The following is a 14161-nucleotide window of genomic DNA, read 5'->3' on the forward strand; positions in this document are numbered from 1 at the left end:
AAAATGGGATGTTAGACCCTGGGCAGAGAGGAAGGCACATTTCAGAAAGAGGACCTCTTTCTAAAGGACTTTCAGCAAGAAAAAGCACAGTATGTTGAAAGAAGAGAAGTTCACCATGGCTAGACTGAGGCAGGGACCTCGGACACAAGTGTAGTGGTCGCCACAAGTCCCCAGATTCTCATCCATTTTCTACTGTCTCCCAATCACTTTCCATGCTAGGGGACAAGCACAAAATGAGAAGGAGGAAAGAATTCATGGACAACAAAATTCCATTTTTCAAAAATTTCTTGTGGGTGAAGAGAAAGAATTTAAACCCATACCCCACAATCAAAGTATTCCCTGATTCTAGTCTTTTCTTTTTTTCAATCCCAAAGGGAAACACTGAAGTGAAAAAAAAAAAAAAAAAAAAAAAAAGATAACACTTAAAGGGATCATTGTTTTGCCCCACTTTATGTAAGAATGAACAGACCAAACTAAAATATGCAAGTCATTCCTCTCAACAGAACACTTCTTGTTCCCTTCCATTTCCAATCCTACTCATTTACAGAAATAAATAAATATATTTCTCCCCTTCAACAGAAGTTGCCTTCCCAGATTTTCTTCTTGCTCATGTTAAGGATTTTTATGCAAAACAAAAATGCATTTGAATGTGTGCACACACACATACACACACATTTAAAATCCTCACATTTAAAATCTTCCTCTACTGCGTAGACTGAGAAAAGTCCATCAACATGATTAAATAAGCGAGGCAGGACACTGGAGTGTCCTACGTAATTTCTACCCAGAGGACATTGTAGGCAGCGCACATAAATTGGTCCCATTTCTCTGAACTGCTCAAATATAAGCTGAAAAATCTACTGTATTGCTGCTCCTCCAATAATCCAAGCTCTGCACTTCACTTTCCTGTCACCTCTAAACTGCTTTTCCTGCACTTCTGAAGATAGATCATTTCTCAGCATGTAAGTTTCACTTCAAATATCACCTGCTTAAAGAGGCCATACTTTATAGTTTTACCTGAAGTTACCTCCCCTCCACCACATTACTCCATATTTCATCAAATATTTCCTCCTAACATTTATCAGAACACCAAGCTACCGTGCACATTTGCTTACTTATGCTGAATCAATTTCTGCCAGAAAGTCTACTTCTTAAAGACTAGGATCATGTCTTATGATTACCTACATCCCAGGAGCTAGAAAAGAATTTGTGTAATATCTGCTGAATCAATGAATAATCACTTTTCTAAAAACGACTCTTATAGTTCACAGTATAGATGAGTCACAGTTTTTTAAATAACTATCAAGGTTATACAGCAAATTGGTAGCAGAATCACTTGACCTCAGAAACTCTTTTTTCTTTCCTTAACTAATTTTTTTTCCTGGGGTAGTAGTAATGTCTATTAAGAAATCATAATTTAAAAATTCTAGTTTCAACTTTGCCTCTTCCCTCTATTCCCTTAATATCCAATCAAATCTACCCTCAAAATAGTGCAATGTGAGTATCTCGTCTTTGAAATGCTTGGGATAATAAGTGTTTCAGATTTTAGAGTTTTTTGGGAGTTTTGAAATATTTGCAAAGACTTTATCAATTGAGCATATCTAATTTAAAAAGTTGAAATATTCCTAACGCTCAAAAAGTTTCTATTTCAGAGCATTTCAGATTTGGGACTTTCAGATTAGGAATGTTCAACCAAAGTTCTCACTTTCTATTCTGTTTTCATTCTCTTTGCTACCATCTTAGTGATTATATCATATGATCAGTTAGAATAGCCTCCTAATTGACACTTTTGCCTTTAGTTTCTTTCTGCACCAACCTATAATTTTACATACAAACCTCTGCCAGGTTAATTGCCTTAAACTTCAATTTCATTATGCTATTGCTCAATATTTTCAATTGTTATCTAATGCACTCCATTAAAAATATCAGATTTTGGCTTTTAAATCAAGGCCTATTCCAATTGCCCCCATTTATCTTTCTCCTTGCTGTGATTTGAAAATGGTTTTTCTCATCCAAAGTTTATAATGGAGTTCAGTTCCCATCATAAGGTATTATGAGGGTGGTAACTCAATATGACTGTGATGTTCAGAGAAAGAGCTGAAAAATCTACTGTATTGCTCCTCTAACACAGTTATAAATAAGGTCAGCAGGTTAAGTCCCCATGATTGAATATTGGTGGCTTTATAAGAAGAGAGAGAGACCAGAGGACACATGCATGGTTTCCCTGCCTCCTTGTGATACTCTGTGTTGCCCTGGGACTCTGTTAGCAAGAAAGCCAACACCAGATGTCACCCTCAACCTTGATCCTCCAGAGTCATAGTGAAATTAAGTCTCTTTTCTTTATAACTTATCCTATGTCTGTTACTGTGTTATTAGCAACAGAAAACTCGTATTACTCTATATCTCAATTTTCTACATAATTTTCATCAAACTGACCTAACTATTCAAGTGTCCTTTAGTTCTTCTCATTCATCTGCCATGCATACTTTATTACCTTCCAAAATTGCTCTCCACACTGAACTCCCATACATCTCTCAAAAGACAGGTGGATTTCTGCCTTGTCTGAAAGCTTTTCAGATAAATTCAATGCACATCGATCTCATCTGTCTAAATTCATATGTGCCTAGAAAAGTGCCCAGTTCATTATTGGGGCTCAGAAAATTTTTGCCAAATGAATTAATGAATCTTTGGTTTAAATCATGCTCTTTCTCATAGAAACTCTCATTTATTTTTATTCCATTTGCACTATTAACTTTTTTTCATTTTAAATATGTTGCAGGATATAATTTTTTTTTAATTTTTAAAAAATTTTTACACAATGCATTTTGATTCATTGTAAACTTTTGAGTCTCTTTCCACCTGGGTCTTTGAGGTCTGATGACTCTAATGCAGTCCTTATATAAAAGAGATGATAATACCTATTGCCTAACAGATTATTCTTCATGCTTTAAGTGACCCAAACATTACAGATTAGTGATGAATTTGCAAACTCACAGTTTGTGTACTAAAGAAACAACACTACAAACCCTTATCAGAGAGACTACTTGAGATTCATAAGCACGTCTCTCCATTTCTTCAGTTAATGTTTTCCATATAGCCAAGTTACTTTGCCCTAAAGCATTTAGAAAAAAATGTACTGATCTGCACCAATTCTTTTTGGAATCCTACCTGCATATTCTCTTAACTTTTCTGATCTTCATAGCATGATATTCCTACAATTACCATGTGCCAATTACAGAACACCAAAGGAGTCAGCCAGGACAGCAACTAGGATAAAACACTCTTCCCACATTTCAGGGCAGCATATACAAAGACATACTGATAGATGTTATGTTTTCTCAGGGTTGAGTGAATATTATCATCAGCGCTAAGAATGAATTAGTGAAGTCTGGGGCTTAATGGGAAGCTATTATTTGAAACTCTCTTCAACAATAGCATAATGATTATTGAGTCCCTATACATATGTAATTAGCATGTAATTGCAGTTTCTGCCTTCTATAAATTTGTACTCTGAAACTTAACTTTTATAGTTTTGCTTATATTTTTAAAAGAAAGATAAATATATGATATTAACAACATGTTCTGTAATCACTTAGACACTGACAGCCTAATCACAGGACAGTCTTCCCCAGTCACTTTAGCCATAACAGCTACATCCAGTGCCTCTGTTCTATTATCTTTCATATTAGTACAGAGGATGAGCTTATTTAATAATCTATGGCAGGGGTCAGCAAATTATGATCCACAAAAAAATTTGATCCACTCTCTGTATTGATAAATAAAGTGTTATTGAAACACACCTAATACATTACTTATTATAGTTAAAACAAAATAATTAAGTACTTGTAATAGAAGCTGTATGCCTTCAAAGTTTAAAATAATTTTATCTGGACTTTTTTTTTTATCAGATGTTTGATCTATGTTTTTATCTTGTCTCCCCACTCCCAGACTATCAAAAGAGACTGCTTTGTTCTCAACTTTATCCATGACACCAGAGTTGGGTGCACATAGTAGGTGCTTAATATCTGTTGTTGATAACTTACAGACTTCATAGAAGAAGAATAAATTCTGTTATCTTGTGCCCAAAGCTCTGCATTCAGATACACATCTGGAATCTCTGCTTTCTGGTTATATATGTAAAAAAATTTGCAAATGGCCTAAGAATACTCTAGGGAGGATTTTTGGCCCAAGGATCAGTTTTATTATAAATGCTTTGGTCTCACTGCAAAGCTTACGGGCGGGGTGCTGTATTTTTTACAGCCCTGCTATGCTAAATGAAACATGTACTAAATCACCAGGCAAACCTGGAAATGAGAATCTGGGCAACATCTGGAGAATGAGAGCTGCGGGTAACAAATTTCTAAAAAGTTGTTGATAGGAATAGTGGTATGAGCCTTTATATTAATTTATTTGACTCTTGTCAATTGATATTACCCTGAGATTTAAAAAAAATCCTAATTATAAAATATAAAAATACTGGTTCCCATTTGGTTTTTGATGAGTAGCCTACAATTTTATTCTATGTAAAATTCTCACCATAGAAACCCCTTATTAACAAGTGGAAATTATGACCTATTGAAACCTAGCCAATTCCTCTTATGCCAGGCATATGTGTTGTAGAAGAAGCCAAAGTCAACATGTTGCTTTTCAGTTACTGTTTAAGGTACCAAGACAAATTTACTGTTTTGATTTTAAATAACTATATATTCAATGTAGAAAGTCTCACCTAACAGGTCATAATATATATCTAGAAATTTATCAGATAGCTCTCTAGGCTGAGCCCCACACCCCAGCCCAATGTGGTTGGATGGTATTCATCCAATTTTATACCCTTTTGATTCATTCTCTGCACAACCCAAGTGATTAAAAATCACTCAGGTCTACTCACATCTTTCCCATTCTAAGAAATTCTTTAGAATCTCTGTTGTCGTCCTCAGAAGACAGCATTCTCATAACACAGGCTGTGCCCTTCATGAGCAGGCTGTGTGTGTCTGTCTGGACTCTTCTCTCACCTTCCACACCAGCCTTTCATGGCCGGAGCCCCATCTTGTCCTCTGTGCTATAGGCTGTGCTTCTAACAGTTTTGGAAATGTCTTATTTTATCTCTGTTACCCCATTCCCTCTTTGTTGGTGCTTTTGGGCCTTTGTGCACGCTGTTACCTTTCTGATTGTGATTGGAACACTTTCTCCTCTGCTTTCTAACATCTGCTTTTTTCCTTGAGTTTCATCTCAGTCTATACATTTTTCTAATGACTTTCCTTGACACTTAAAGTCCAGATTAATAGAAAAGCCTCATGATAGGGAAGCCTCTCCTGGGAACTCCAACCCTAAATATGAACCAAGAAATACATCACATGAAAGATTAATGGAATGTACTTCCGTAGTGTTAATGTTAAGTTGATGTCTCTCCCAACAAGACAGTAATTCTTAAAGGCAATATACCAAGTACCATTTTAAGTACTCTTCCAAGCAGTTTAACTCTTTGCTAAATCTTCAAATGCTTTGCAAAATAAAGATATCTAGAAATCGTTCCTTTAAAATATGGTGAGCAGGTGTGATGGTGTATGCCTGTCATGCCAGCAATTCAGGAGGTTGAGGCCAGAGGATCGCAAGTTCAAGGCCAGCAATTTAGCAAAACCTTATCTCAAAATAAAAAAATAAAAAGGGCTGGGTGTGTGGCCCAGTGATAGAATATCCCTGAGTTTAATCCCTAGTATGCAATAAACAAATAAGTAAACTATGGTAAAAGTGCCCCATTTAAAATGACACACTAAATATATTTTAATCAAAATGTCTTGTTTTGAATTTCCTTAATTTTAAAAACATTAGAACATGATTGAAAATAACCATAGTAACTTTAACAGTTACACATTTGAGAAGGTACTGAGTTCTTCTGTTCTGCCTGTGGCAGAGTACATAGGTTTGGGGGTCATTGCATGTAAAATTGCACATAAGATGAAAACTTTGCCATGTTTAACTAAGAATGCCCAGGCAGCACATAATGAGTGAAAGCATTTTTATTACAGGAACACCTCCCTCACTAGCCTCTGGTTATGTGGAAATGACTGGAATACAAATGGTTAATGTTTTCAACACTTAAATTACTTGCTTTGGGAGCAGGGACAAGAAGTGGCATCTTGAAATGATGTTCAATGGAAAGGAACTGATCTGAGAAATGCAAACGAAAGCAGGTAGAAAAGGTAATCTTGTTTCAGAGAGAATGACATTCCATCCCAAACCAGCTCTGAGAAGAGTGGTCAATTTTAGTCCTACACAGATGTGGCAAGGCTGAAGGTAGTCTAAGCAGGAGGGATGAAGGTTGAGGTGTAGCATTAGACCTAATACCCAAAGATGAGGAGTGTGTAAGTGCCCTCCATGAAAAGGTGCTTGAAATGAGGCAGGGGAAACTGAAAACTGGGCACAGATGTGGATTATGAGACTCAGAAATGAAGACTTGGCAAGCATTTCAACAGAAGGTGAAAAATCCAGAGAACTGAGCTTCCTCCAGGGAGTAAGGTAAGAGGAGTTAGGACCACAAGCAGCCAGCCCCCTGCAGCCTCCTGGAGGAGGTTGGCCCTGCGTAGCCCTCTATGGACCTCCAGTTATTTCAACCTTTAGCTTGAACGTGTGACAAGACCTTCAAAACCCTGTTTTGCCACTGTTCCACTGTCTAAGAAGCTCTTGGTATTCTCCCAGAACTTCCTGAGTTCCAGGCTAGAAGGAGAGGTGACCCTGGAAGGGGTTGCACCTATGAAGGCCCTTGTGATTGTTATAGGACCAAAAAAGTGGCAACTGACATAGCTCCAAACTCTTTGGGCATTCCAGGGTCTATGAGAAATGCAGGAATCAAGACTTGCTCTTGATTTTAGTGCATTTAATTTCAAAAAAATACCTGTGCTATCACCCTACAATTCTATTTCCACAGAAAGAAATTCAAGTCATCCTGAAGGGAATGCCACCCCATGACTTGGCTAAATATCCTCCCTTCTTTGTCCTCTTCTCTGGGAGAAGAGGGAAGGCAAAGAAAGCATGGAAGAGAACTCTGTACAGTGTTTAGCCTTCCTACAAGGGGATGTGATCTGTCTCCAAAGAACTAACATGTCAGCTCCAATGTAGCCTCCCATGCAATATCCATGATGGTACTGTGATCATACTGACTTCAGAGATTTTTAAAGACTCAACCTTAAAAGAAGAAACATTTCTAGAGCTTTTAGATAACTACTTCTTATCTCTCAAGTTCAATAAACATGCCCCTTTAAAAGACACTTATGAAAATTAAAAAAAAAATACTAAGTAGTGAAAAGAACACAAAACTCATATTCTTTGAACAAAGTAAACCTGTTGGGCAGCAACCTCTTTAGCAAAGTGACACTTGAATAGTGAAAAGGGAATGTTAACACTAGCCAGAAAGAGTAGTTCAATCAACTGTGATGGCAAATGTGGATGGAGGTGATCACAAAACAGCTCCACAGACAGGTTCATTCAATAGTAATTTGCTTCCCAAGTCGTTAGGGAGCATCTTTCTACAGGTCCAAAGAAAGCTGTGCGTGGAGTTTCTGCCACCCGCCTCCCTCGTGCACTGCTGGGATCTACCCACATATTTTTAGGTTCATTGGAGAAATTTTCAAAGTGACTTTTCAATAATTCATCTTGTTCCTCTGTTTGCCAACTATTAACTGGGATAAGCAATTTAACCATATTGGATTTTCATAATTAGTATTTGACCAATAGTTACATTTATTACAAAGAAACAGCCTACAGAGCAATGTATCCTCAAGATTGCTAATAGCTCTTTCATGTGGCACCCACACATACAGGTAGTAAATGAATAAAGGTATATATGATGGATAAATAATGCATTTAACTGTACTCTTTCAGAAATCTAAACTAATTCTCATAATAAAATTTCAAGATACGTTTGTGTTTAGAGCAAAATTTACAAAATGGAGTTTCTCTAAATTCATATTTTAGTGTGTTATAGACAAGACTTTCTCAAGTAAGTTGCTCTTTCTAGATCATAATTATTAAAAAACTAAAAAGAATCCATCCTTGAATGTACACTGGCAAAGTCATGACCTCAAAATCAAGTCCTGTCCAAGTCCTCTCCTCTTTAAGCTTTATCATACTGAAGTAATAAATCACACATGTTAGTTAAAACACTGCTGGAAGTTAGGTATGGTGTCAGGAGCAGAAATCTGGCAAGGGTCCATGAGCTTCCATATGTGTTAAACCACAAAGGGCAATCTGTGCAGTGGTAGTAGAATGGAAACTTTCTACAATTAAATGGTACTCAATTTTTATTCTGTGAATGTATTATTTAAAGTATTTGAAAGCAAAGACCAAAATGATATTGTGTATGAAATCTAAATCCAGGTTTAAATTTTAAAACAATGTTAATAATAAGGGAAATGAAGGCATATACCGAAACTGAGAATTACACTAAGAAAAAGGCAAAAATGACTAGGTTACTGCTTTCTACTTACCCACATAAAACCCAGATTTCAATTTTTACAAATATGCAGAAAACAAGGGAAATAGTGCATAGTACCTCACTGAAAGAAACAAACAAAAAAAGAGGAGTAAAATAGTCACTTGGAGTGCCCAACTCCCCTCATTTGATTGGAGACCAACGCTTCACAGTGAAAGCAAAGAGGAGAGGTTTCCCCCTTAATTATCTAAGTAATTACCTTAAATGTCTGCTTTGCTTTGGCTGTGGAGACATAGGCACAACCATGAAGACCCTACTAAAACAAGAAGATACGAAGTTCATAAAATGCTCTCCATCTTCATTAAGAAAGGCATGTGAACATCACCTAAAAATGCAAACTGTGATCTTTCATGACAAGATAAACTATCTTCAATGAAACAACTATTTCTAAATCTTTCTATATCCTATATAGTAGGAAAGTGCTATTGCATATACATATAATCTGAGAATTAGAGACTGAGTTTACTATTATCATTTAGAAACACAAACATTAGAATTAACACTTTCTGGAATCCTTCGGTCTCCTTTTCCAATACAAAATATATAAGAAAATAATTTGAGAAACAGTCAACAAGTCTGTCTCAGTTGCACAGATGAGCCAAACCAGAATCCAGAGAATGTGTAACAAAGTCTATGGAAATTTTTTAACTAAATGAAGTCTTTCAGAGTGAAGCTTCTTACTTTGGCACAAAATCCTGCCATCTTGTTCTGACTCCCGTGGGACCTACTCTGCTCACTCGCATTAGCCTCTTGCTTTTTCACACAAGGTGTTACCATTATATTTGCCCTCAGTAAGTTGTGTGATGAATGGGCACAGGTTCCACTCTACCATTTCCTTCTTTTTTCTTTAAAAATGTACTTATGCAGCATTGTGATTGCTCAGTGGTTATAAGGAGACAACCAATTTATCTGAAAGTTGATTTTCTGAGGAGCTTTCAGTAAGAATTGGAAGTACACATCCCAGATTCTCTGCCTAAACATTAGGATGACAAAGTCATCTTTGGGAATAGATTCGTTTCCTTTCCCGTGACTAGATATTATCATGGCTGTGACTTAATTTATTTGTTTATGTATTTAATCAATGTCATCTTCCATTTTATTTTCAGAATATTTCATCTTCACCTTTCCTTTAGTGGATATAGGTAAATACATTATTCATCAAATCTATGGATGGTAGGCATGAGGGAAGAGTCTCCTCAATCTTTGTTGCCAAGATGTTGATTGAATTTCAGGTTTATCTGTAGTACTCCTTGGAGAATTTCATGGTTGTTACAAATGTTGAACAAATGCAGGAGATAAATGGAATCTCTAAGGTTGGATATCTCTTGAGAACACATACACTTAATTTTAAAATATCATTGGTTACTCATCATGTTAGCTGTGGGATTTTAGTGAAATGGTAGGAACTTCTAAAGTGTTTTGTAAACACTGTGAGAGAAGGCTTTGTGACATGCACACTATGGTCCATAGGTCCTCCTTGTGCAAAGCTAAAGCCCACCTTAGATTTAGACCTGCTAGGTGGACAGGCAATGTGATGTTAGCAAAACTGTGTACCTTTTACGTTTCTATATTTTTTCTAATACCCCAGGACTTAAAAGGTACATGGCTAACAAGTAACTGTCCCAGATTAGGTAATATTATCATTATTAACATATTGGTAGATGATGATAAATTAATATGCTGCTCTTTGTGTGAGTGTTGCATTCTGGATTGGGATTCTTGGAGACTTCATGCTTGATGCATAATTTGCAATCAGTTTTGCCTTTTGTCTGCTTTATGAGGGCTTGGAAAGACTACTCAACTATCTCTGTCACCAATACAGGAAAAAATATGAAAAACGATAATGCTCAGAGTGAAAGAGACTGTTATTCAAAGTGTGAGTCACTGGAAAAGGAAGCAAATCATTGATGGGTTGGCTTAAAAACATCAGCTAGGGAAGTATTTTGCAGGCGATGTCTCCAAACAATTATAATATTTAATGGAGTCATAGTCCCCTAAAACTTGTTTATAATGCAAACTAAATTATAGAATTCTGGACTGACTAAAAGGCATCTTTCAATATTTGACAAGAGTGTTGGAAGGAGAAGGTGTGAGTGCAGTGCCAGAGGATTAGAAGCTGCCATGAGTCCATAGAGTGTAAAAGAAAACTGCAATTAGGAGACAAGTAATGCCCTGACTGTGATTTCTTGCTAGCATTCTACTAGAAAATCAGGGAAAGTACTGCTTAATAGTTTTTTGAGGGTTTCTTGCTTTTGTTTGCCAGGAAGTTCATTTTAAGAAAATTGAATGATATGGTATAAGATTTAATCCAAATTATCACATTTTGTTCCTTCCAAAATCTACATAAAGAATTCCTCAAGATCTCAATATGCTTCTAACAAGATGGCAGGAAATGGGAGACTATATTTCAAAAAAAATATGACCAAACTTTAAGTTAATTAATTAAAATTAATTAATAACCAAATTGTAAAAGTATTCATCCTTAAAATTAGCACTAATAAGATGGAACACAGTATTCCAGTGAACTGTACCCAAAGGCTAGACTCAGATGCCTTCTGGGTCTAGGTCTATTACATATTTTCACTGAGGAATTGAAATTCAAAATTTCAAGTATTAGGGGGAAATAGTCTAAAATGACCAACTCATGCAGAAACTTAATAATTTTATGATAAGATAACATTAAATAAATGAGTCCTAATTTAGTATGTCAATGTAATAGTGGCAGCATTTCTAGCGTATAGCTCCACTATGTTCAATACAAACTCAAGATGGCCATGTTTGCAAAGTATATTTCTCAAGGAATCTGGCTGCATCCTGTTTATGCAACTCGAGCCCATGGGAAAATTATACACAATTTATAATGACAGGTATTTCACAGGTTTATCATTTAGCTGCTAGAAGACTCATCAATAATTTAAGAACACAACACATTATGTATAATTATTTCATTTCCTGCTGCAAAAAAAATTCATTCACATTTATATCAGCATAGAATCTATAAACCAACAAATATTCTTGGTAGGAAGGCTACCAAGAAGAAAGAGAAAATTCTTATAAACTTTTCTAATGTCACATTACTATATAATGTCTACTTTATAATTTAAAACAAATACCTTTAAATTTAAAGCACAGTGAACCACAAAGTATTTTTGTTTATGCTACATTTAAAGAAAACATCAAAGGGCAGTTTTATTGTGTGCACTTTAAAATATATGGAATTCTGATATGAAAAGGTTGAAGTAGCATTTAACCTGACTCAGCCACTTACTGGCTGAATTACCTCAGGAAAATTACTAGAAGATCTCTATTAGCTTTAGCTCCCTCTTCAGCAAGATATGTAAATTAATACCTATGTTGATTTTTCTCAAAGCATGGTAATAAAGCTAAAATGAGAGAATGTATAAGTGAATACCCTTCAAATACCATGTAAAATAAGATATCATCACCATTATCAGGCAACAAGATTTAAAGCAGTTAAGAAAATATGTTCTTTAAAAATTACTAAGCAGTCAATTTGAGGGAACTTGCATTCAATAACACTAGTTGTCAGAGCAAACTCCATGCTCATAATTTTAATTTAGACCCTTTAATAAAAGCATGAAAAGGTACAGAAGGCAACTTCACCTCCTTTCCTCAGAAAATTCTTCCATATATTGTTAAATTATGATTATATAATAATCTTTTCGGAGAAAAAGCCAATTGTAAATGGAAATTTATAATTGCAGCAAATTAGAATGTTCTTTAGATTGTTTTCATTCCTAGAATAAATGTTGCTTCTTTAAAATTTTTCAAATGTGATCAACAGATGGAAAAGAAAATCAGATTTGTTGAATATGTGAAAAATATTCTTAATGACTTTTGAATTTTTTTTTTTTTTTTTTTTTTTGGTTGTTGTTGCTGTTTTGCAAGACTATTTTCTGGATACTCTCTTCAGAATCTCTAACCGGGAATGGCTGTTAAATTCCATGGTATTCCCAAGAACAGAGGCAACTAAGCAAATTAGGAGCTACACATCAAATAAGGGTCAATAACTAATGGAGTTTAAAAGTTCAAGCAGTACTACTCATAACATGTTATGCCAAAAGACCATATACTCTGAAATGCAGTTAAAAAAAACCATAATGCACTAATAAAAAACATTTTTTAACTTCCCCTCTGAAATTACATACATTCAATTTAGATGAAGCCTTCAACTCTTACTGGTTGTATGATCTTTAACAGGTAATTAATCTCTAACAGTTTCTTCATTCTTAACATGAGTATAATAATAGTGCCAATAATAGTGACTATGTTAAAGAGTTGTAAAGGATAAATAAAAGAATCCAAGAAAAGCACTTAGACAAGTATTGATACACAATCTGCAGTGGGTGTGCAGGTATATTTTTAGTATTTTTATTAGTATTTTTTATATTTATAGGTATGTAAACATAGTCCCTGCAATACATGTGTACATATGATATATTTGGGGGGATAAAACATACATATATATATTTTTCAATTTGGCTAAAAACTTTATCTCCCCACATTATATATATATATATATAGATATATAGATATATATCTATATATATATATATACACACACATATCTCACATATATATACATATAACTTAATCCCCCACAATATATGTATATATATTCCTGATTAGATTTAAATTTCAGACAGAAAAAATCAATCTGACATTTCCTTTTAAATCAATTAAAATGCCAAATCATTGAACTAATTCAACTTTCTAATTCATTTTCACAACACTCATATACATATGTACATTTGCATATATAGAGATATATACACATACACATCATTCCGTAAACATACACATGTGTGTAAAAAGTTTATATTAATGGTAGGGATGCCATACAATGGAGAAGTTAGAAATGCAGACCACAGTGACTGTACATTTTTTTTAGTGAAGTAATTTCATTTTCCAATTTTTCCTCAAGTTTCAATAGTTTTGATTTGTGGCTACTGAAAGAAAAAAGTCCATTTATTCCAAATGCAGCATAATGGCAAAAGAAAACTGTGAAGATGAAGTGCAGTCATCTTGGCACCACACAACTTAAAGGTGTGGCAGACCTTGCTAGTGGAACTAGAGAGGAGGAAGACTAATCAGGTTCCATAAAAGTAGACAGATTTAAAAGCCTACTCGTTACATGGCTGAGAGTGACAAATTTTCAGGGAAGAATATTTTTGGCTTTGAGCTCTCATTTACTTATAAATGAGACATATATAAATGTAATATTTACAGAAATGTACCTTAAGCCAATAGAACGAAATGAGTTATCAATCCTAAGCATATAGAGACCTGCCTAGATAAATTAGCTTTTCTTTCATCTTCTAATGAATATAAAATTTCATTTTTTTTTAAATCAAATAAGTAGAGAGCCAGGCTGCAATTTTGGATAAACTTTGGCTTAAATTTTTCTATATTTGAGGTTTTCAACCACAAAGGATAACTCTCCTAAAAATACACTCCATGTCCTGAATTCTTTACAGCAGGGGCTAGTCATTATGCATTTACTTTGCATTTCTTTACAATGCAGGCCCTTCTCAGAGAGAAGGGAGTTAAGAGGATTTATTAACATTTGCAAAGTCCTTAGAGGGATGTTTTACCAAAGTGTAAATTACATCCATGTTATTAAGCCCAGCCTCAGCAAAGATGAATAAATGA

At 35.0% G+C, this 14161-nt stretch overlaps 1 protein-coding gene across 4 annotated transcripts in view; it reads right to left on the minus strand.

The window, feature by feature from the left end:
- The window catches only part of Gas2 (growth arrest specific 2), a 124335-nt gene that overhangs the window by 31245 nt on the left and 78929 nt on the right, over positions 1-14161 (minus strand). The window contains exon 8 of one of the 4 annotated variants that reach the window (XM_047518379.1): positions 8688-8741. The exons of 2 other annotated variants lie outside the window; for them this stretch is intronic. In XM_047518379.1, the coding sequence (XP_047374335.1) occupies positions 8688-8741 (54 nt within the window). Of the gene's footprint in view, positions 1-8687; positions 8745-14161 lie in introns of those variants that run through there. One more of the 4 variants, XM_047518378.1, reaches the window with a different exon arrangement.

This window comes from Sciurus carolinensis, chromosome 11, assembly GCF_902686445.1.
Source record: "Sciurus carolinensis chromosome 11, mSciCar1.2, whole genome shotgun sequence".
Taxonomy (NCBI): Eukaryota; Metazoa; Chordata; class Mammalia; order Rodentia; family Sciuridae; genus Sciurus; species Sciurus carolinensis.